This window comes from Phoca vitulina, unplaced genomic scaffold (genome assembly GCF_004348235.1).
Source record: "Phoca vitulina isolate PV1807 unplaced genomic scaffold, GSC_HSeal_1.0 scaffold21, whole genome shotgun sequence".
Classification (NCBI taxonomy): Eukaryota; Metazoa; Chordata; class Mammalia; order Carnivora; family Phocidae; genus Phoca; species Phoca vitulina.
This window is the reverse complement of record NW_022589724.1, coordinates 14,373,911-14,397,587: the sequence shown is the minus strand read 5'-3', so window position 1 is coordinate 14,397,587 and position 23,677 is coordinate 14,373,911. Positions and strand designations below refer to the sequence as shown.

Genomic DNA, 23,677 nt, shown 5'->3' with positions numbered 1-23,677 from the left:
CCTTTTGGGGGCTATGTTTTGGTTTACAAGTGCTATCTCCAGCACCCGGCACCTGGTAGGTGTCCAGTAAATTTTTGTTGAACGAAAAATGAATGAGCGGTCTCCTCTCGCGCGCAGATGGCAAAATGGCGCTGAGCACCTCAGACCGAGAGGGCGCTGCCTTCCTGGCCACAAGCAGCTTGGCCTTCAGCTCCAAGGAGCAAACAAGTACATGGCGGGGAGTAGGCGGATGAAGAGGCCACTGGGAGGAGGAAAAAGGGGGAAGGGGAAGAGGGCAGCTGGCGCCTGGCGCATCCCTCCTCCATGCTCAGGAGACTCTGGAATGCATTCGCTCAACAGCTACACTCTGGGGCAAGAGGCAAAATCTCCGGCTGCTGCATTCCAACCCAGCAATGACCCCCCGAAGCCTCAAGACCTTGGCCATGTCATTCACCCCCCGAGGCTTCATCTCCTCATCTGTAAAGTGGCAGTGCCCGGCACTCTGGCAGCCTCCCAGGATAGAGTCTGAGCAAATCCCTCACGGGTGGCTCTGGAGGCAGACCTGAGTGAGGGCACGGGGCCCAGCTGAGAACATCTAAGGAAGTCAACTGTCCCTCCTCTGCAACTTAGACTTTGGGAAAACAGGTCCAGAGAGGTGAGGTCATTGGCTCAAAGTGACACAGCATAGACAGCCTCAGCCACCCATGAAGCTACAAACAAGAATAACAACTGCTACTATTTACGGAGCACTTCCTAGGTGACAAGCGGAATGACCCCATGAGCTAGAAGTTATTATCCCCATTTCCCACAGGGCAAAATTTCAATTCAAAGGCTTTGAGCCAATAATGCCCCAGGGCCTTTGCACCTACTATCTCCTCAACCTGAAAAGCTCTTCCCCAGATTGCCACAGGGCTCCCATTCTCACCTCAATAAGGTTTCACAAGAAGTGAGGAGGATTCCTGGATCAACTCACCTAACAGTCTATACCCCAAGCACTCACTGTCTCCCTAACCCACTCTATCTTAACACTCAGCATCATCTGACATTCATTCACTCATTGCTCATTCCCTCATTCGATCATTGTCTGTCCACCTGTCCGTGAAAATGGGAACTTTGTCTTGCTCATTGCTCAGCACTAAGCATAGGGCCTGGCCCACGATATACGCTCAATATTCACTGGATGGATGGCCAGATGGATGGATGGATGGATGGATGGATGGATGGATGGGTCTCCTTGCCCAAGGTCACCTGGCTTGAGGAGCAGATCCAGACACCAGCCCAGCCCTCACAGATGCCAGGTCTTGCCCTAAAGTGAGAAGCATTAGGTGCTACTCCTTGCCCAGATCCAGGTGTCAGGTATTAGACCCCCAGGCACAGAGCCGCTGTCGGCCACAGAAAGGTCTAGTCGGAGGATGAGGTGCCCCTCTGGTCCTTGAGACCAGGACCTGGATCTTGCTCTTCTTTGCATACCACACTCGGCCCCACAGGGCCCAGATCCATACACTATGGGTAAGATCCCGTGATCATGCATGTCAACCCCAGAGTCACAGACAAGCCCCTTTCTAGGCACCAATGAGTTCTCCTGGCCCCCTTCCAGCCATCTCTCAAGTTCCAACCTCCCCCACAGTCCCTTCTCCATCAGCCACCAGCAGAGGGAAGCCCAGACCCCAAGCTGATGATGCTTCCAAGTCTAGGGGTTAACCTGTGGGCAGCCACATGGGGCCTTAAGCCACCAATGGAGGTCAGGCCTGAAAGAAATATGCCTCCGTTATAGTCTGGGGTCTCCCTCCACTGGCAGCAAGGATGTGGGATATATCACTCCAGGGGGAGCCTCAGCTTCCCCTTGTGAGTAATGAGAGCATTGGAATTAATGCCTCGCCCACCAGGTGAAGATTCTGGGGCATCGGCTTCTACAACATTATTGTCGGCCAGTGAATCTGAGATCTTGACCCACCATTGAGATCAGAGGCCCTGGAGGCGAATGGCGGTGTTAGAATCCCGCTCCCTTATTGACCGTGAAGCTGTGGGCAAGTGACTCAACCTCTCTGTGCCCTGGCTTTCTCTTCCTGCCCTGGAGATACCCAAGCAGGAGGAAAGCAATTCCCGCCACACTGGAGGGTCCTGCGCAAAGCCGATGAACCAGGGCTTACGGGCAGCCCCTCTTGGGGTCACACCCACTGTAGGCCTGCTCACAAGCCCCACCGCCCTCTAGCCTAGCAGGTGCACATGTGACTCTGGCCACATCAAGACAACACGGAGACTGAGGGTGTTCTGAGATAGGAGCCCAGACCCGGGTCTAGCCATGATCCCCCAGTCCAAGCGGGCCCACAGACACCACTGACCCAGACAACAGAAACCCCCAGATGCAGGACCACACTGCAGAACAATTGTTGCACGCACACACACACACATACACACACACAGGAGCCATCCCAGAGGGGCCCAGAGCCACGGCAGGCCCCAGCTCCAGCCAGGCAGCCGCCGGTCAGGGTCCTGGCAGCAGGACACGAGACCCAGACAGCCCCGCATGCTGGCCCACACACTCAGAGCAGAGCGACGGCCGAGCGGACAGAAGAAGAGAACGCCCAGGCTGCAGGTGCACGAGGCGGTATGGCCCCCGGGACGTCAGATTCACCCATAGAGTCTGCATAATAGACACGGAAAATCTTTACCGGCCTACCCATCTTGCCCCTCTTGCCAGGAACACCAGGCAGGCCCTGTAGGGGAGAGACAGGGAAGAGGTCAGGACAGGATTCCACGGGGGACAACCAGTGCTGTCCCAAACCAGCCCCAGAGCCACCCACGAGAGGAAGTCGCAGAGGGCCTAGCGCACAGGTCACACACAGTACAAGCCAGTTATGTGCCCGTCACATGGAAGGGCTGGGGTGTGCGTGGACCTGAGCTGGGGAAATGCCTAGGAGAGTGCCCAGCATCCCTGGTATTCAGCAGGTGCTCCTGCTGCCCCCCCAAGGTCCTCTCTATCCAGCTTGTTGATGAGTCCCAAATATGGGCTCCGGCTGGGAGGTGACAGGGAGGAAGAGGCCCGCGGGCCACGTGGTCTTTTCTGTTGCACCACAAGTAAAAGTGGCCGTAGACAGCAGGTAACCAAATGAGCATGCTTGTGTTCAATCACACTTTTACAAAAACAGACAACTTGCAGACACTTGATCTGAAATACAAAGTGGGCCCATTTCTCATTTGCTGAAAGCCCTTCAGAAACTGCCCATGCTCTCAGAATCAAGTCCACTTCCTGACCCGGGCCCTGAGTGCCCGCGTCACTTTGCCCAGGTGCCCCCTCCAAGCTCGTCTCCTTACCATTTCCTGCCTCATGCTCAGAGCTTTGACAGTGTACACTGTTAAACTTGCCAAGTTACCATACCTCCCTGACTTTGCACCCGCTATCCCTTATGTCTGGAAGGGGTCTGCCTTGACCCCTTGGCAGGCTCCTGTTCAACTCAAGGGCACCTCCTCTAGGAGGGACTCCCGGACTTCTCCAGGCAGAAGGGGTGGGTAGGTGGGCAGGAGGTAAACAAAGAAAGCCTACTCACCCTCTCTCCATCGGACCCTGGCAGGCCGAAGAGCCCTGGGAGTCCAATGTAGCCCTAGGAAAGAGCACATAGGGGGTCAGAGGGACCGAGTGGTGGGGCGTGGCTGGCCCGACCCGTCCCAGCCCCCCTTGCTGCCCTCCCACACCCAGGCTCCTCTTCCTCGCTGGTGGCGGTGGCAGCTCCGGCAGCTCCTCGATGACACAGGCCTTGAGGCAAGTGTATATGCCCATGGACTGCATGGTGCTGGCTTCCACGATGTAGTCCAAAGGCACATACCCTCACGCCAGGGAAGGGCGCGGGCGCTCTTGGGGTGGGAGGGGGAGGCCCGCCCCACGCCGGGGCTCCCGGACCTGCAGAAAGGAAGCTCTCGGCTGGGTTAGATGCTAGAGGGGCACCAGGTTCCCCCCGCTCCGAGGGACCCTGCTGGGTGCCCGTGGCTTCCACGATGCTTCCTCCTAGGCTGGGGCTCACATCCACCCACGGCTGCCTTGAACGCCTGCAGGAAGAGCGGCTGCCCCTCGGGCACGCGTACGACACTGCCTTCGACCCACCGGGCGACACTGCGGCCTGGCCGTCCGCTCCCCCACCTCACAGACAAGGACACCCAGGCTCTGGAGATAAAGGGGCACAAGTAGTCGGGGCAGAGCTAGGGGTCCACTGCCCTCGGATGCACCTGACTTTCTGCCTCCAAGTTGTGCCCTCCCCACCCCAGCGACGGCAGTCATCCCTTCGAAGCCCGGCTCCAGTGCCCTCGCCTCTGGCAAGCAGAACCCATCTCTTCCCTCCACCCACGCACCATATTTGCTCCTCTGTTAATAGGATTTACCACTTTCTCCAATGTATCTTCCATTATCTGTGTTCATGTTTCATGTCCTCATTAGCCTGGGAACTTCTCAAAGGCAGGGACCTAGCCCAGAGCTCCTATCATTGTCTGCGCTCTCTAGATGTTTATGGAATGCTTTAATAATAACACTCCCCGAAGTGAACATTTACTGAGCACAAGCCACGTGCCAGGCCTGGCTCTCAGGGCTTCATGTGCATTCAAGCATCTACCGTGTCCTCACTACAGCCCAGGAAGCACGGTATTATCAGTCGGCCCCCTGTAAAGGTGAAAACATTTAGGCGCAGAAGTGAAGCGACTTGCCCAGGGTCACACGGCTGGAACATGATAAAACTGGTATTGGAATTCGGTCAACGGACTCCCAGGCAGGCCTCTTAACCCCTCGGCTATGCTGCGTCCCACAAACAAGCAACCGACGCAGGCTCACAACCATCTCTCCTTCCCTAGGAGGGCAAGAGGTCATTGAGCCTCCTCAGCATCCGCTGTGGTAAACAGTCATCCTTGTAACGAGGGACATTTATTGATCCTGCCAACCAGGGCTTATATCCCAGATTTACAGATGAGAAAAAATGGGCTCAGAGAGGTCCAGCAGCTTGCCCGCCATCCCACAGCTGGTTAAGGGCACAGCAGCTCTCAAAGCCTGTTGCCCTAATTCCAAAGGCTGCGTTCTAGCACTTTCCCAACAACAAGGCTGGTGGTGGCGGGGAGGGCGGCTCCAGCGGTCCCAGCTCCCCCGGGCTGCTCAGGGCCCTGTGACCCAGAGAGGAGGGTCCTGGGGCCAGACCAACTCTGGCCCACATGTGGTCTCAAGATGCCATCAGCATGGCAAACAGCAAGCAGCCCCAGATGTCAGCAGCATGCGTCTGGGGCCACAGCTCGTGGGAACAGCTGGATACAGGACAGGAGCCTCCCCAGCCCCTGCATGACATCACCACCATCATCACCAACATCATGGCATCCCAAGGAACTTGCCCACCCACCTCCGTGCCCACCTCCCACACGCTTTAACGGCCACATGTCAGCTGCAGGGATTAAGGCCCAGACTGTGGCCGTAAATAGCTTTGGCTCGGGAGTGGAGGACACGTCACCCTTGACCTGGCCTGACCGAGGGCTATGTGACCCACTTGCCGAGCATTCTTTGAGAGGCAGCAAGTCCGGCCCTCAGGACACCTGGGTCCCCATCCCAGCTCCACCTTAGGCGTGCAGAGCAAACCGCGGCTGTCCAATCCTCACCATGACCCCAGTTTTCTTGTGTGTAGACAAGGGGATTCCACCACGTTATCTCTTAGACTTTCAAACTCCATCGACCCCCATTCAGTGCATCCAGAATCTTCTCCACCACCCACAACCCACTTGGGAGCCCTTCTTCAGCAGTACTTGCTTCCAAATTCCTGGTATCCCCATAACCATGCTAGAGGTAGGAATGGACCTCACTCCCATTGTAAAGAAGGGCAAACTGAGGCTGCTGGCTACTCAGGGTCTGCTCCAGGAGAGGGAGAGCAGATGCTCCATCAGCCTCCGGGCCCGAGCAGTATCACCCATCAGCCACCCCTGCTCTCTAAAAAGGGCTGGGAAGGGAGCAGGAGAGAGACCTCTGAGGATTCTAACGGCAGACAAAGTAGCCCCAACTCAGGTCCCCTAGCACTTGGGATGTGCTGGGGGACACGGCAAGCAAGCGCCTGACCGTAGCAGCTGGGCCACGGCTGAGCACCCAACAGAACCTTCGCTGCCTAGTCCGCCTGGCATGGGCACCACGCCGGCTTACCTGGCTCAAGGATCCCCCATCACCTGCCCACCCTGCTGCCCCTTTGCTCTCCAGAGAGCACTCAGGTGGGAGGGCAGAGGTGCCAGCCCCCCTGCCAGACACTGTACACAGACCCTCACTTCCCATCAGGTCCACTGGGGGGACAGGTAATGACCACCCAGGGCCCCACCTGAGTGGTACTTGCCAAGGCCCACTTACCCGGCTGCCTTTGGGGCCAGGGTCTCCTACGGGTCCAGGTAACCCCTGAAACATAAGAGACAGAGGGGCAAGGACATAGGGAAACGTTCTCCCTGCTGCCAGCAACCCAGGGCAAGTCCTGCCTCCTTGGGGCCTCAGCTGCCCCCTCTATAGAAAGGGAGTGGGGTTAGACCTGCAGTCTTCACACTGAGGACCACACTCTGCCCCAGAGTCCCAGGGGAGTGGGGGGTGGGGTGGGGAGACTGAGTGGGAGGAGCCTCTGAAGCCCCACCCCCACAGCACCAGGTCCCTTTCTAAGCGTCCTGTGCCCTACTGCCTTCAAAGAGAGGGTTCCTTGGTCCAGCCCCCTGAATAGCCTTTTCTTCGAGGCCCACCCAGCAGGCACAGCTCCTCGGCCCCCAGCCTGCTGCCTCCCTCTGCCTGGGGGGCACCCGTGGCCATCTCCACACCACCATGGCCACCGAGCTTCCAGAAGCCATATACTGCACCTGCCTGCCAGGGTAACCTTTGGCCCCTGGGCTGCCCTCAGGTCCTGGCTGCCCCTGCAAAGGAATGAAGAGAAACATAAGGAAAGGAGAGACCTTGCCCCGCTCTGGGTCTGAGGGGTGGTGGGGGACTGGGGCTTATTCACAATGGACAAAGAGCAGGGCAGGAATGCGAGCTGAATGGGGAGGAAGGGGAAGCCACCCGGCTGCTGGGCCCCCAGCCCACCACTCTGTGAAACCGGTCAGACGAGCTCAGAAGGACAAACCCCCTGTGCTGGCCGCCCAGGACTGAGAGAGCTCTAAGGAGCCCTGGCTGGCTCTCCCACGCTGGCAGGGGCTGCTATTTGACTTGGGCCAGTGCAGCCCAAATTCCTGCAAACCCCGTGGCGGCGTGCATAATATCCCCTAACATCGTCCGGAACAGGCCAGCTATTCATGGCTCTGGCTGGAGTCGAGAGGCTCATGCCAACGCCAAGTCGGCGTGGACTCCGGCTCTTTCAGGCAGAGGTGGCTGCGGGAGAGGAGGGGGAGGCTCGTCCCCCCACCCCCCGCAGGATGGTTCTGGGGCTCACTCGTGGAACAGGGCCCAGGGAGGAGGCCAGGGGCAGACAGGGATGGAGCAGGGGGGCGGAGTGCAAGCAGGGCAGAGCTGAGGCCGCGGCCCTCACCTGTTCTCCGGGGTGCCCCGCCGGTCCAGGATAGCCCTTGTATCCCTGGGGGGGGGGGGGGGGGAGAAATGGCATCAGGCCAGGAAGGTGTCTGGGCCTGTGGATCAGATGGCAGAGGCCCAGCCGCCCTGCCCGCCTTTTCAGCACTGCATGCTCTGCGCACGGCAGGGCTGGAGTGTGTGTTCAGCGGCCACTCGCTGAATGGATGCATACAAGGTTGGCCACTTGCTATGCTGTCCTCTCCCACCAGTGGCACTCAGACAGATGCCATCAGGGGAGGTGTTCACCCCTCCCGCAGGGTTTGTGAACTGAACTGGGAGACAGCCCCCCATGGCGGAGTGACGCTGGATCCCAACTATTCCTTCCAAATCCAGACGGGGGTGAGCCCATCCGAAGCCAGGGTAGAGTGAGCTCTCAATGGATGGGTGGGCCAATTAGGACCTTTGGGTCTGGGATACGTTCAACCACCATGTGCTGCTGGGATCTGTGTCAAGACCTGCCCCTTCTCATAAACCCCCTATCAGAAAAGATCTCACACATACCGACCAAATATATTAACCACAGTAGGGGCCTCCCTTCCTCCCACCCGTCCCAGCTCCCATTCCAGGGAAGAAGAGGCCACCCAAATGCCTGATTGAGAAGGACTCTGCCAACAAGCCAGAACCAACCCTGACCCTCTGTCCCCACGGCCCAACCTCCAGGTCTCTAGGTCAAGAGAATCAAACCAGTGTGTGCTTACTCATGGCCCTAGGGACAACCACCAAAGCCATTTCCTAAGACTTAGGGGCTCTCCGAAGGGAAACCCGGGACTTCAAACTTCCATCACCTCAGGGCAGCTGTGAACTAAGACCAGGCAGGGGCCTTCCAGTCCAGACAAAGTAGTCACACAGATCTCCGTTAGACCCCCTGGCACAGAGAGCCCAGGGCTCGGCTCAGACACCGTCCCTCACCTACCGTGCAAGTCTGGTGGGTTTCCACCCTTCTCTGGACCTCAGCTGAAGGCATGAGAACTCTCAGTCCCCCTCGGCTCTGGTGTTTGGGAACTCCAAAGTTCTACAGCTCCCCCAGAGGGGGATAAACAAGATGATGCCTGTAGATTCCCTCCATGCACTGCTGTTCACCTAGACTACACCTGCATGACCCCCTCTAGCCCTTACACCAGCCAAACGAGGTGCAGTGTTGGGGGGGCGGATTATCACCTGCACTTTACAGAGGAGAAAACGGAGTGTCAGAGAACCACACCGAGAGCCTGGGCAACATCCCAGGCACAGTAACCGTTCACGCACGTCCACGAACACACACAGGCACACGCACTCAGCACCCCCACAGACCCCCAGGAAGCAGAAATCTTAATTATAAACAGCAACGTCGGTTGGATCCAAGAGGTTTGGGGAGTTTACAAGCATTCCTGCTGCACCTACTCATACCTCAGGACGGCTCAGCGATATGATTACAACTCACACGCGGGGCTCATGAGACTGATGCTTGTGAGCGGCTTCTACCTGGGGGTGGGGGGGATGGGGGGAGGCCGGGTTCTTTTCCCCAGGGAGCAAACTGAAGCCTAGGCCGCAGCCGGGGGCTCACATGCGGATGGCTAAGATCTCTTGCGTCAGGCTGATCTGGAACTACCCTGCTTTGCTACCGGATGGCTGTATGATCTGCAGCCACTGAGGTCACCTCACCGAGCCTTGGTTTCCTCTTTTGTAAATGGAAATATAAGGACAGGCTCATGGATCACGTGACATAACGTGCATAAAGCACCTAGGGCAGTACCCAGCATTGAACTCAGGCGCCCCGTAAAGACCCGCTGCTGTCACCGTCGTGACCTTCATATTTCATTCATTCATTCAACAAACACTCACTGAACTTCTATGTGCCAGCACCATTCCAGGCCTGGGGTGAATGAGAAGACAACATCCTTTAGCCTTAATGGAGTTGACAGTCTAATTAAGGAGATGTAAAAACAAATAAATATAAAAGATAATGTCCGGGGGAGGGGGAAATGGGGAGTTGTTGTTTTCGTGGGTGTAGAGTTTCAGTTTTGCAAGCTGGGGAAGTCCTGGAGATGCCTTTTGCACCACGACGTGGATGTGCTTGGCACTGGTGACCTGTACCTTTAAACACAGTTAAGATGGTAAATTTTATGTTGTGTGGTTTTTGCCGGAATTGAAAGTTAAAATTTTGAAAACGACTGTGCAGTAGTGACCGGCGCTATGAAGAAAAGTGAGCAGAGTCAGAGGACAGAGAGAGGCCGTGTTGGGGGGGCGGGGCGTGGTGGCTGTGGCTGGGCAGCTGGGCAGGTGCTCTGAGGGGACAAATAACGTGAGCCGGACACAGGGCTGGCCCCCTGGGGAAAGGCGTTCCCAGCAGTGGGAACATTAAGTACAGAAGCCCTGAGGCGAGAACCCTCTCGGGTGGGTTTGACGAAGACCAAGGCCTCCGTGATGGGAGCAGAATGAGTGAGGGGTGAGGCAGAGAGGGGCAGGTGGTTAAGAAGAAACCGGAAGCCAGGGGGAGAAGAACCATGAGAGACGATGGACTCTGAAAAACAAACTGAGGGTTCTAGAGGGGAGGGGGGTGGGGGATGGGTTAGCCTGGTGATGGGTATTGAGGAGGGCACGTTCTGCATGGAGCACTGGGTGTTATGCACAAACAATGAATCATGGAACACTATATCTAAAACTAATGATGTAATGTATGGGGATTAACATAACAATAAAAAATTTAAAAAAAAAAAGAAGAAGAAGAAGAAACCGGAAGCCAGCCCACACAAGGCATGAGTATGGTGGGAACCCACAAGAGGATTTTGAGCAGGGACGTGTCATGATAGGACACATGTAATCATCTTTCTTATCGTTTCTCCACTTGGAACTTGCACACGAGGAAGAACAGCAAAGCCTTTCCCACGAAGAGCGGAATCGAGCCTTGAGCTCAGGCTGTGTGACTCCGCTCAGGGAACTGCCCTCTCTGAGCCTCACTCTGCCATTCTCAGCCCGCCTCAGGTTGCTGCCAAAAGCCGATGCAATAATGGGGCGAGGGCGCCTGGGTGGCTCAGTTGGTTAAGCGACTGCCTTCGGCTCAGGTCATGATCCTGGAGTCCCTGGATCGAGTCCCGCATCGGGCTCCCTGCTCAGCAAGGAGCCTGCTTCTCCCTCTGACCCTCCCCCCTCTCATGTGCGCTCTCTCTCTCATTCTCTCTGTCTCAAATAAATAAATAAAATCTTTAAAAAAAAAAAAATAATGGGGCGAGAATCCCAAGAGAACCATGAAAGGGGACCAGGGAGCCCCTGAGCATCACCAGCTCCTTTGGCTTTGCCTGCAGCCAAGAAGAAATCTGCTGGAAACCAATGTTCCAGCAGAGAAGTGTTGCCAGGGAGATCCCAGAAGATTTTAAGAAAACCCTTTACTCAGGACACAGAAAAAAGGAAATGCATGATCTTCAGGGATAGGGACAATGGCCGGCCCTTTGCCTGGCCTGGTACTAGAGCCTTAAATAAATACATCAGCTCATCAACTCCTTGTGATCACCCCTTTAGCAGGTAGGAGTTACCATGCACACATGCCAGATGAGGAAACGGAGGCTCAGAGAGATAAAGAGACTTTCATGAGGCTACGCAGTTTCCCAGGGGAAAGGCCAGGGTGTGACTCCAATCCCTAAATCCTAACCACCCAATTGTGGGATAAGACATACTTATCGAGGCCCAAGGCCCACCTAGAAGAGCCACAGGGCCACACAGGGAAAGACCCCCTTAGAGGCCCTCCTCCCCGGGACAGAGCATATGGATCATTGCAGCAGAATCTCCCAGGGCAGAGGGCCGTCACGGAATCCTGGAGTATCTGAGTTGGAGGGGACCTGAGCCATCAATCTGACCACTTTTCTCACTGGACAGACTTACCAGGGGGAAGGGACTTGCCCAAGGTTACTTAGCAAGTTATGGCCAAGCCCAGACTGTTCTCCAGGACTCTAGACCCCCCGGGCTGCGCTTTGTCCAACAGGCCACAATTCCTAGGTCTGTCCCAATCAGTGGACCCTGAAGGGCCTTGCACGTTGCTGTGAACGACCCACTTCTCCTGGCTGAGAGCAGCAGAGGCTGAGCAAGGCCAAGGCGTGGGGGGAGGGTGGGGGGAGGTTCCTATGCTCCCTGGAAGTACCTTAACAGTGTTTACCAAGCCGGGGCCAGCCAAATAGCTTCAAATGACAGGGCCCCAGGACCTGGAAGAATCTAAACCATTATCTTCTCCTGGGCCCCAGCAATTACGGGGTGAGTACTAACCGCAAGGTGGACCCACGGGCAGTGATTTTCCCCTGTGTGATCGGTGCCCGACTGGTACTAGGGGAGAGCAGATGCTTCAGGGGAGCTCCAGGGACCATGGAGTCTGTAAGGGGCCTCTGGCTGCCCAGCAGGCGTGTCTCCACAGGACCCGTGTTTATAATAGAACTCGGTCTATATTTTGGTTTGGGAGCCAGATTAATCATTGCTTACAGGGCACAAGGAGAAACCAGACATCACCTCACTGTTGCAGCAGACAGTCTCCCTGTCGGCCGGGATGCTGTTTGGGCTTTGGGCACGGAGCGTGGGGGTGGGGGGTCCTGTTCTTACCTGGGGGTCCTGGGGAGCAATGTGTGCCTAGACCTCAGCTGTCTACCTGGCTCCAACTCAGTGTGCAAGGCCCCAGCTTCTCCTGCAGTAAAACGGAACTCACCATGCTTGCTGAGCACTCCATGAGACCCCCTAAACTTCTCGACCACCTCCACAGCCCATCGGGGGCAGGCAGCGGGGCAGAGAGCCCCATTCGACAGAAAGGATCGGCGAGGAAGAAATGTGCCAGGAGGCAGAAGGACTCATTACATGATACTGACCAAGTCCCTGCTCCTCTCTGGACCTCAGTTTCCCCCCCTGGCCTCTCAAAGCCTTGTGTCGGCTCAGAAACTCTATGATTCAAAAACATGTGGTTTGTCCAAAAGCGCAATCCATCATGACACAGCCAGGCACCTGACATCGAACTCCGCTCAATGGGTACCTGAGACAGGTCAGGCAGGAACACACCATTTCTGTCTGGCTCATCCATTCGACCAATTGTTCATTCATTCAACTAAGGTGTGCTGAGCCTCAAACATGACCCTGTGTTAGGCACAGAGAATACACCGGTGAACAAAACAAACTCACTCCCTACCTTCTAGAAGGTAACACATATTAAGTGGAATGAAGGAGAAGCGCTGCGTGCTAAAACAGTGTAGACAGCCAACCAGCAGGGGCGGCATTGTAAACAGGCCAGGGGCCAGGTTGGATAGCAGAGCAGGAGTAGAGCTCAGAAATGGCAGTGGGCATGGGCCCCAGAAGCCCAGGGCAGCCCAGCAATAGGGGAGCCTGGAGAAGGTTCTCAGTAGGGGCTCGGCATGGAAGTGGCCAACTCAGGCGGCACAAGGAGGGCCCGTGCGCAGGGTGAGGGTTGCAAGAGGGAGCCGGGAGGAAGTTTCAACTGGAGTCCTAATTTCATTCCATTAGTCATGTCTACGTGGGGCAATGTGTTAAGGATTCTGAGGTCGCATCAGGGCTTGATAGGAAAGATCAATGAGTGATGTCTGCCATAGGCAGGGGTGGAGGGAGGTATGGAACAGGGCAGATGCATGTGTCCAGAACTGTGCTAAGCCCCTCCTAAGGAAACAAGGGTGGACAGGGACTCTGTGCACTTGCTTCAGCTGACAAATACGCCTAGGACACCAGAGTCTCCTGCCAGCTGAACGCGCAGAGTCCCAAAGAGGCTGAGAAGGTGGGCTGGATGATCAGAGGAAGGAGGCGTGACTTCTGCCTGGGGAGTGCTGGGGGGGGTGCTCTTGGAGAAGATGGTGTTGGAGAACAGAATCAAGGGACAGAGGTGTGAAGATGAGCGTGGAAGATCGTGCCAGGGGAGGGCACAGCATAAGCAGGCGCAGGGAGGCAGGATGGCCCAGGATGGTGGGGGGCTTCCGTACAGCAGTTTCTCAGCCCCGGGGCTCTGCTGACACTATGGGCCGGGTAAGTCTTTGCTGGGGTGGGATATTTAACAGCATCTCTGGCTTCTACCTGTTAGAAGCTAGTAGCTTCCCTCTCCCAGCTGTGATGGCCAAAGATGTCTCCAGATATTACTAACTGTTCCCTGGGGGAACAAAATCACCCCCAGCTGGGAAGCACTGCTCTAAAGAGAGAAGGCGGACAGTTGGGCTAGGGACAGCACAGGACTCCACCCTCCCAACGTGCAAATAGAATTCTGGTAGCCTTCTTGGCTAGTGGAGGGTGGTTACCTGGTAACTAGGCAAGATGACCAATGGTACCAGATGGGCAAGACCTTCAGCACTTTGCTTCATGACAGTGATCATTCATTCATTCAACAAACATGCACGCAGTGACTACGAGTACCAGCCACATGCTAGTGCTGGGGCTAGAACATCTCATCTCACCCACCCTCTCCCCGAATCCCAACCTCCTCTTGATCCCAACTGAGGCTCAGTGAGGTGAGGCCACTTGCCCAAGCTCACATGGTCGGAGAGGGGACAGAGCTGGGTTCCATCCAGGCCTCTCCGGCCTGGTCTGTGTGCCCGCCCGGCCCTCGGGAGTTGGCTTGGCAAAGGCCCTCAGCAGACATCGCAGGCGGATGGCAGACAAACCAACCTTCTCAGCCGGAGAGGCTCTTTTTCACTTAATGGGCCCTCTTTTACTTGAAAAGCTGTCTCAGTCAGCGTTGTGCAGAGAGAAAGGTCAGAGACCTGGGTTCAAATCCCAGCCCTGCGGCATAGCAACGCTGGAAGGTATTTCCATGAAACCAGTGGCTCTCAGTCTCAGCTGCAGAATCTTGTACCTGAGTCCCACTCACACCAACGGGACCAGAGTCCCCGCCCACAGCCCCCAGCTGGTTCTAATGCACAGTGGGGTGGTGGGGGGCACTGCCACAGAATTCCCTCTGCATGAGGCCCTCGATGAACTCGTTTGCATCTAACACCAGTGTCAGCACCAGTGACCTGGGTGAGTCTGGGACCTAGGTGCATATTTGCTGAACGACTGGAAGAATGAATGAATGAGGTCAATTTGAGCCTCAGTTTTCTCAGCTGTAAAATGGGCATAATAATGCTTTAACTCTCGGAGGCTATTGTGAGGACATAGTGTGACAAAGGACAGTCACTCCTTGCGCCACCTCTAACTTGGGAACCCTCCCAACCAAAACTCCCTTTCTCCTGCCTATTTTTGTCCATTTTCCATTTGTCCTTCCATTTTTACTGTTTTTCTTTTTATTTTCTGCTGCCCCACCACGCACACAAGAATGCCAGCTCTGGGGGGACAGGGAATTTTGTCTATTTACTCAGCTCCACGCCTCGCATCCTGCCTGGCACATAATAAGCATTCAATCACTTCTGTTGAATACATGAATAAATAGGATTATTGGTGTCGCACTGAGGTGAAACCCCAATTCGATGGGCTGGTGAGCAAAGAGGATGCTTCACCTCTCACCCACTGATGTCCCCTCTCCCCCAAGGCTCCCCACATGAGACGACGCAGAGAAGCCACATAAGAGCATCAGGACAAAGTGGCCGCTGTTGTCACTGAAGACACTCATGGGAGGAGAGAGTGCTTACAAACAGTGATGATTCCAGGTACCGTTCTACCCCATCGGTCCTCCTCCCCAGCCCCCACGACTGGTCAGGGGTCCCTGCCTTGGGCCCCGAACCCCCCCAGGCTCTGCCCACCGGCCTGCCACCACCCAGCTCCTGCAGGCTTGCCTGAGCCGGGACCCGGGGGCCTCCGTGTAAATGGCTTTGCCAGTTTCCCAACCGCACAGAGGCTCTTCCTTGGTTGAGAAAAGATGCTTCTCCCTGCTCAGGTGAGCTGGTCCCTCTTGGATGGAGACTCTTGGGCCTCCCTGGACATCTGCTGAGAGCAGCGAGCCCTGGAGCCCCGGCAGGAGCGGGTCAGGTCTGCTTTGCCCATCTCCTGCCACCTCTGCTAGGCTCCCACCCCCAAGCAGAGCAAGACCACCATGGGCTGCTTTATGAGCCGGCACTGGAAAGAGACTTTTCCACTCACACCTCATCCATCAGAAAGTGCTGGAGCATGGAGGGGAAGTGAGTGGGGAGAGGGAGTCCCTGTGTTCTCTGAGCCAGAAAATACCATGTTTCCCCAGCTCACAGACAGCCACAGACTCCTGTCTGGGTCTGGCCTCTTCAGATTTATGCTCTGGCCTGCTCTGGCCATGGAGGGTGGAGAAGGAGATGGAGGAGACGTGATGCTCCAAGTGCCACAGGGACCCTCAGAGCAAGGACAAGATGGAGCCAGGAGACACCACATCTGTCCAGACAAGAGCCAGATGGCCCAGAGAGCGGGTACCTGCAGCCACAGCGGGGAGCCAGGGCGGAAGCCGACGACATGGCCCTAGGCCGATAGACCTCCTGGAATCCCCATCAGCCATCCTGCAAAACGTAGTCGACCCTTGGCCTGCATTGTCCTCCCCATCCCCCAACCCCATTTCCTGAACACCTACTATGCACAGGCCCTGTGCTAGGCTCCATAGGGAGAGGGCCAAACCAGATTCGTACGCCCTGGTCGGTGAGGCTAGACTTCCTTGAGCAGAGCAGAGGCTGTTGGACTGAAGGCTGGGGTTCCAGGAGGACTGTCTGGAATAGGCACAAGCATGCTTGAGACCTGAAGGATGACAGACCTAGGCCAGGAAGCTAGACAGAAAGCCCACTGGACAAGGCAAAGCACTGAAAGGAAGGTGTACCTTTCGTCCAAGAGGTCCTGGATTCCCAGAGAGCCCAGGCAAGCCCACGTCGCCCTGCAAAACACAGACAAAGGGGTGAGGCGGGGGGAAAAGGAGCAGAGACACTCGTGAAATGGCAAGCGTGTCCTCGCATGGCCAATTGTCTGCAAACAGAACTCCTGGAGGCCCAGAGGCCTCCGAGGGGGGTGAGGGCAGCCAAGTGGGCAGGTACCCAGCCCCTCCCCGATAACCCAGACCCTCCCTTTGATCTATTTTATACCCTGGATATTGGCGCAGGATACCATTTAGAGCATGGGGTCTGCTGCTAAAACTGTTTGAAAACCACTGCCCCAGGGGACACACAACTTATCTGTCCCATTCCAATTCGCTCTCTCTCTGCATTCCTGAGACTCCCTTCCCTTCTGCCCATTCCTCCTCCAGCTGGGCATGGTGGGTAGTAGGGGGCATTTCTGCCTTAAGACCTGAGAACGGACAACTCAGGAGCAAGAGAGAAGCCCGGGCCTCTGGACTTTGTCAGACCTGGATACAAATCCTGCTCTGTACCCAACCAGCTCTGTGACCTCCAGCAATCACCTGCCTCTGAGGTCTCTCTGTTTTCTCATCTGCAAGCTGGGCCTGTCTGTCCTGCATTATAAGGTTTCGATGAGGAGCACATGGGCGTGCATGTGGATGTTTACACCTAGTAAATGTTTGCTGCATGAAAAAATGATCCCGTGAGGATATGAAGGAATGAGCCACCTAGGTCTTGGCGAAATCAAAGGGACCTGCGTCTTCTACGTGCCTAAGCACAGGAGGCTGGGTTGAGAAGCAGTGTTCTGTCTGTCAGGAGGGCTCTTTGGCTCGTGTCCAGAATGAGCCAGACAGACTCGAGTATTCCTTCCAGGATATGTATGTCTGAGTGCTGGGGGTCTTACTTAGAGTCTGGGTTCCCCTGTTCCTACTGTCCTGTGCTCCTTCCAGGCCCCTTAATCAGTGTTGGGGAGTTGCTTCAGGGATGGATGAAGTCCTCTGGCCTAAGTGTTCTCTTTTCCACGAGAAACTTCTGGTCCTATAGCCCTTCAGTTAGGGAGCCTTGAATCTCTGGCCCGATCCCTTCCCACCTCCTAGAAATCCACAGACCTGTCCGCTCAAATTAACCTCAGAGGGGCTTTTGAATGTTTTTGGAAGCTTCCTGGGTGTATGCTAGCAAAAAGCTTCTGGATGCCAAGGGTCACCTAGAGGGTCCTACAGAAATGCAGGACATTACACAAAAGGTCACTCACCAAGGGTGTGTCCACAGGCAAAACCTTTTGTCAGTCTGATTGGTTGCACCCCCAAAGAAAATACAGGGAATGACTTTGGGTTTGGCACAGGGAGAGCTGAAGGACCTCAAGGAAAGCACCAAACCACACTCTTGCCTGGCTACTTGGCCCCCTCCTGCCTCTGACACACGGCGGCCTCTGCCGGGGCACGGCGGTTTCCCTACTGTCCACCCCTCCATTTCCTTTGATGCTGGGGTCCCTGGAAACCTACCTTCGCCCCATCGAGGGCCTTTCCTGGTGAGAGCCCTGGGTCCCCTTTCTGTCCCTGAAAGAAAAACAATTCTTTCTAGAGTCGTCTAGAGAGGCTATCTCCCACAACCTCTGCTCAAAGTCCTGTCCCCTACTAAATGCCCTCCCATCCATCCCCCCAGTCACACACCTCCGAGGGGGGGGGGTCTTCTCCAGTTCCGTTCCTCCCTGCACTAACACCCTCCATAGTTCCCACTGACTGCACGATGACACCTCCAAACTCCTCCTTTGGCGTCCCGTGTCTTCTATCATCTGGTCCCACCCATCCTCTGCAAATCTGGCTCTCTTTCCAGTTGGCAAACCCACAGACAGGATCCCTCTGCTCCTTGCCAGACCACAGCCCATCATCAGCCACGCCCTGCACTTCTCTGCTGCCAGGTCCTGGCTCAAGCCATCACCCCCACCTAGAAAACCATTCCTCAAGTAGCATTCACCAAACCATAGACATTCTTCAAGATGCAGCTGGAATGTGTCCTCCCAACCAGCCAGTAGATCTCTGGTAACCAGTCCTTGCATGTGTGTTTCTACGACTGCCTCCTGACTTGTTCCCCTGGGCTCTCAGAGTGCTTCTGAGAGATGCATCAAAGAAGCATGCCCGATTCTTCTTGGATTTCTAGTACGCTCACCTCACTGTTCTCTATTTACCGAAGGTCAGTGCGGTAACACCCACTTACGTCTGTGCACAGCCCCTCACCGTGTGCAGCACCCTGGTCTCACGAGATTCTCACAATAGCCTCATGAAGCGGGCAAGAGAAGTGTTATTAACCCCCCCATACATTTGGGGAAACTGAGGCTAGGCGGAGGAAAGGGACTGTCTAAGGCCCCAAGTTGAGGCCCTGGCAGAGCTAAGACAGACCCCTGAGGTCTGTGTTCTGGGATGTCCTGGGACCCGATGAGTTAGAATAGGCAGTAAATCGGGGAGAAACCAATAAGCAGCGGGTTCCCAGTCAGAGACAAGCACGCTTTGCGCTTAGCATATGGGAGGGTCCCCGTCACGAGGCTCAGGGAAAGGACCTGAGGGGTACACCAGCTGAGTCTCTTACAGGGCTGCAGAGTGGTCCTGGCTGCCAGCCTGCTCCTCTGGCCCAACATGGCTCAGTTACTCAGAAAACAGTCCTTTGGAGAGTCGGTCCACCCTGATGTCACCTTCCAAGAACCCCTGATCTCTATCCCTCACACTCACTCCCACGCTCCTTCCCCAAGCTGGGCCCTGAGCCAGAAGTCCTGGGGTGAAGGCAGGGAATCCCAGAGGGACCTCGGGCAAGTCACTTCACTTCTCTGAGCCTCCGTTTCCTAGCCTTAAAATGGGGGCTGCACAGCACGCACACACAGACACAGGCACACACGTGCATGAGGGCACACGCACACCTCCTCACACCTGCACGCAGGTGCACGCACATATATGCACATATTCACACGTAGGTATGTGCATACACATTCTCTCACACATAGGTGCACACACATGGGCACACTCACACATACACAGGGGTGCATGCTCACATAGACACATGCACACGGGTGCATGCTCTCACACACACACACACGCATACACATCCACCAGCGTCTTAGGTTTCTTGGCAAGGAGCCAGTGAGATAATGGATGTGACACATGGGACAGGTGGTTTGGCCAACTTTAATTAGTTCCCATTTGGTTCCTTTCTTCATCAGAACCCAGCCCTTCCAAATCCTGGCTCAGCCGCTCTCCACGAGAAGTCATTACATTCGAACTGGACAGAGCCTTAAAGAGGGCAGGTCTTCCAGAGCCACCTACTCCGTGCCCAACACCGTGTCCATTCATCCTCTTAACACCTGCCGGTTGCAACTCAGGACCAAGCCGCAGGTACAGAGAGGCTGGGTCACTGCCTGGGCTGACACACAGATAAGAGGTAAGGTCTTCCCAGGTCTGGCTAGTGCCCGCTCGCTCTGACTTCGAAGCACTCATTTACTCGTTTATGAATGAGAAGGCTGGATGCTTCTCCAGCACTCCAGAATGACCAGATGACGGCTGCCCCAGGTGGGAAACCAGCCCCTCCTTGTTGGAACGCCAACTGCCGGTCCACCTGGGCCCCTCCAGGTCACTTCCGCAGAAACCACCCTCTGGGATCTACCACCTCGCCCTGGCCGCCCCTCACACACATCTCACACCGTTGGCTCCTCACAAGCCCCGCTCCGATGCCTTTTATGTCCATAGTGCAAGTGCAAAGCCGGGCTCAGGGCTACCAAGGATTCCAATGGCCAAAAAAGGATGGCAGCTTCTCCCCACCCCGCCCTTGCCCACTTCGGTCTGCAGCTGGTAGAGCAGCTGGGCTTGAAACGGGGTGGGCCTTTGTGTATCCTGTTCTGTCATTTTATAAAAGGGGAAGCTGAGACCCCCAGAGATGATGGACTTGCTCCCTTGCCTGGGTTCCTTACCTGAGCCATTTTCATTATTTATGGATTTCTCTCTGCATTCTCAGCAGCCAGCACAGTGCTTGGGATGTAATCCCTGCCCAAGGACAATAGCCACAAATATAGGTACATATTGAACATCTACTCTGAGCCAAGCTTCGGGGTGAATACAGAGAATACCGCAGGGGGAACCGTTCATGCTCATGGGGGACTCTCAAAGGAGAAACCAGAGACCAGTAATGATAATCAGCGCTAGCATTTACTGGGTGCTCTTCTGAGCCCCGTACACATAAATCTGTGAGGTAGCAACAATCACCATCCCATTTCACAGATGAGGAAACTAAGGCACAAAGAGGCTAAGTCACTTATCCAAGGTCATACAATTTGTAAATGGGACTTAGACTCCAGCAGTCTGGTTTCAGAGCCATTTCAGTACACTACAGATCAAAAACTACCATCCAATGATAAGTGGAGTAAGGAGGACATCAGGGAGAACTTGACCCAGACTGAGGGGAAATCCCTGAAGGGAGTTCTAGCTAAGCTCAGGCTGGAGGAAGACAAGGAGGGAGGCAGATGAACTTTCAACTCCAGGGATGCCTGAGGCACCCCTAGTCAGGTGAAGGTGTGACTTCTGGAATGGAGAAGACTATATGTCTTCCCAGCCAGACTCCTACAGATTCCCCAGTGAGAGATAGAAGGAATATATAAAGTCTAATTAATTGCTCACACATTGGTTAGAATGAGAACCTGGTTGCCAACCCAGCTCTCCAGTCAACGAGCCTGTGTGATCCTGGGCAAGCCCCTTTCCCTGTCTGCATGGGGAATGGTACGCCCTCTGGACTAGTTAACAAAGTCTCTGTGAACTAGAAGGCAGATGGGAAGGTATATCCTTAACAATAAATGCTACAAATATAGTGGGAGTGGGGACTATGTTAAGCTCCTTTTCTGCAGGTAGGATTGGGGAACAGAGGAATAGAGGGCTCTGAATGGCTGAGGTCTAGAGAGGGACTGACACAAAGGAGGAACACATCACAAAGGATTGGGAAATTCTGGGCCAGAAGTCCCCTGTGTAAGTCATCTCCAATCCAAGTACCCAGCACAGGGCCTGGCCCAGAGGAGGCATCATAAAATATTTCACAAATGAGCAAATGAATGAATAGACTCTCAAGAGACAACTCTAAGGCTGGGATTGGCTCAGACTGGCTTCCTCTGAAGATAATCTGGGCCTCCCACTATCACTATGTCATGTGTTTAGAAGTTCTGGCCAATGCAATAGGGCAAGAAAAACAAATGAGACAACTAGCCTTTGAAGAAAAGGAGACAAAAATATGTGTTTTTTGCAAACAATACGAGGACCTGTCTAGAAAGTACAGGAGAACTAACTGAAATACTGTTAAAATCAATAAAATCATACAGTACAGGGTGTGGTTATAAAATAAACACAAAAAGTACAAAAATACAAAAGTCAACAGTCCTCATCACTAGCTGACAGCCAGCTAGAAAATGGGATGGGGAAAATATTTCACTCATAACAGCAACAAAAATATAAAATTTCTAAGCATAAACAAGAGCTGTGCAGGCCTTATGCAGTAAAAGCTATAAAAGTTTACTAAGAGATGTTTACAATTAGCAATAATCGCGCCTCGGATAAACCTCATTGGCTACGATACTGCCACTGCGCAAAGCTACTAAGAGATGTTTAAAAACTCAACCAAATGAGAAGACATGCCATGGTTTTCGATAGGAAAATGTAGTATTTTAAAGCTGTCAATTCTTCACAAATTAATATACACATCTAATACAATTCCAATAAAAATCCCAAGGCTGTTTTTAAGGAAATTATTAAGATGGGCATAAAGATCATCTTACAGAATAAATAGCCAGAAATATTTTAAAAGAACAAGGGGAGAAGACATATAAAGATCGTAGATGTCATATAAAACAGTATTTTAGCACAAAATATACAAACAGAGCAATGAAATATATTCGAATGGCCAGGAACAGACCCTGGTCTATCATACAATAATCAGTAGAGTCAAGGTTTTTAATAAATGGTTAACTATTGGGAAAAAAAATAAAGTTACAGCCCCATCTCATACCCACCCCCCATGAAGATTAATACCAGATGGTTTAAAATCTTTAAGAATACAAATGAAACTATGAAATAACTAGGAATATAAATGAATACCTATCTGATCATGTGGTGGGAAAGAAATGTCTAAGTATAAAAATGAAGAACAATAAATTTTATATGTGGGTGGAACTCTCTCCAAACTATCTGACATAAGTTCCTAATAAGTAAGTGTTAGCTGTTATTGTCAGTCCAAAAAAAATACATAAAACTTTTATTTGTGAATATCATCATGAATACTCTTAATAAGCAAACAGCCAAACTGGAATATATTCATAAGATGGATGAAGCCTGCATAATCTTAATATTTAAATATCAATAACTGTACAAATACATAACAAAAGACAGCATCCCAACCCCCCAGATAAACAAATTCATAAATGATAAAATACAAATGGAAAACAGATGTAAGAAAAGCATTCTTCTTCTGGATGATCAATGAACTGAAGTGAAAACAATAAATTGTCTTTTTAAAATATCCTCCTCTGATGCTAGCAACAGCGTGAATTGGTTCAATCTTTCTAGAAGGCAACTGCTAATAAAACAAGTAAACCCATAAAGCACTTACGTGCAGGGCATATTTTAAATTATTCATATTTATGTATGTGTGCCTGTACGTGTACACACATCTGTATCTTTGTGTCTGTATGCATGCATTTTGATTAATATATGTCATATATGTATGGGTTAACATATATATTATGTTACATGTATATTAACATATATAAAATATGTTAAGAAACAAAAATTCTGATTGATTAAAAATATATAACGTTACTTATATACAACTCATATATATAATATATACATACTCAAACATATGTATAATATACATGTTACTTAATCTACAGAGGAAGGCGATAGAGCTATGGAACAAAATTGCGTTGTAGCTAGAAGTACATACAGGCTTTGGAGTTAGGCAGTAGAGGGTTCAAATCCTGTCTCTGCCACTTATCAGAAATGTGACCCTGGGCCAGTTACTTAGCCACTTAGACCTTAGTTTTTTCATCTGTAAAATGGGGGTGATAACATCTACCCTACAAAGTATGTAAAGCTCTTGGCCAGTCCCTGGCCCAGTCCTCAAAAGGCACTCAGTGCTTATCACTGGGCAGGGCCATTGCAGGCAGCTTACTTTCTTCTTGATACTTTCTAGACTATTCCACATTTTCCTTAATAAGCATGCCCTACCTCTGTCATCAGAAGAAGGGGAAGGGGAGGCTAGGGCCTGAGAACCCTGTAGGCTTTCTCCACCTCACGAGTTCTGCTAGCAGCCACCTGGCTCACCAAGTCTGCTCCTTCCTGCCCACCTATCTCCCCCCACCACACCCCCCCGGCCCAGGTGCCTGAGGGCCCATAATAATCCTGGGTAATTC

General features: G+C 53.4%; 1 protein-coding gene and 1 pseudogene across 1 annotated transcript in view; both read right to left on the bottom strand.

The window, feature by feature from the left end:
• Positions 1–23,677, bottom strand: part of COL27A1 (collagen type XXVII alpha 1 chain) — a 129,833-nt gene that overhangs the window by 84,525 nt on the left and 21,631 nt on the right. Inside the window, exons 6-12 of the mRNA XM_032418988.1 lie at positions 17,748–17,801; positions 16,236–16,289; positions 7,485–7,529; positions 6,820–6,873; positions 6,332–6,376; positions 3,528–3,581; positions 2,652–2,696 (exon numbers count right to left, since the gene is read on the bottom strand). Of these exons, the coding sequence (XP_032274879.1) occupies positions 2,652–2,696; positions 3,528–3,581; positions 6,332–6,376; positions 6,820–6,873; positions 7,485–7,529; positions 16,236–16,289; positions 17,748–17,801 (351 nt within the window). The remainder of the gene's footprint in view (positions 1–2,651; positions 2,697–3,527; positions 3,582–6,331; positions 6,377–6,819; positions 6,874–7,484; positions 7,530–16,235; positions 16,290–17,747; positions 17,802–23,677) is intronic.
• LOC116641445 lies at positions 21,693–21,860 on the bottom strand (annotated as a pseudogene).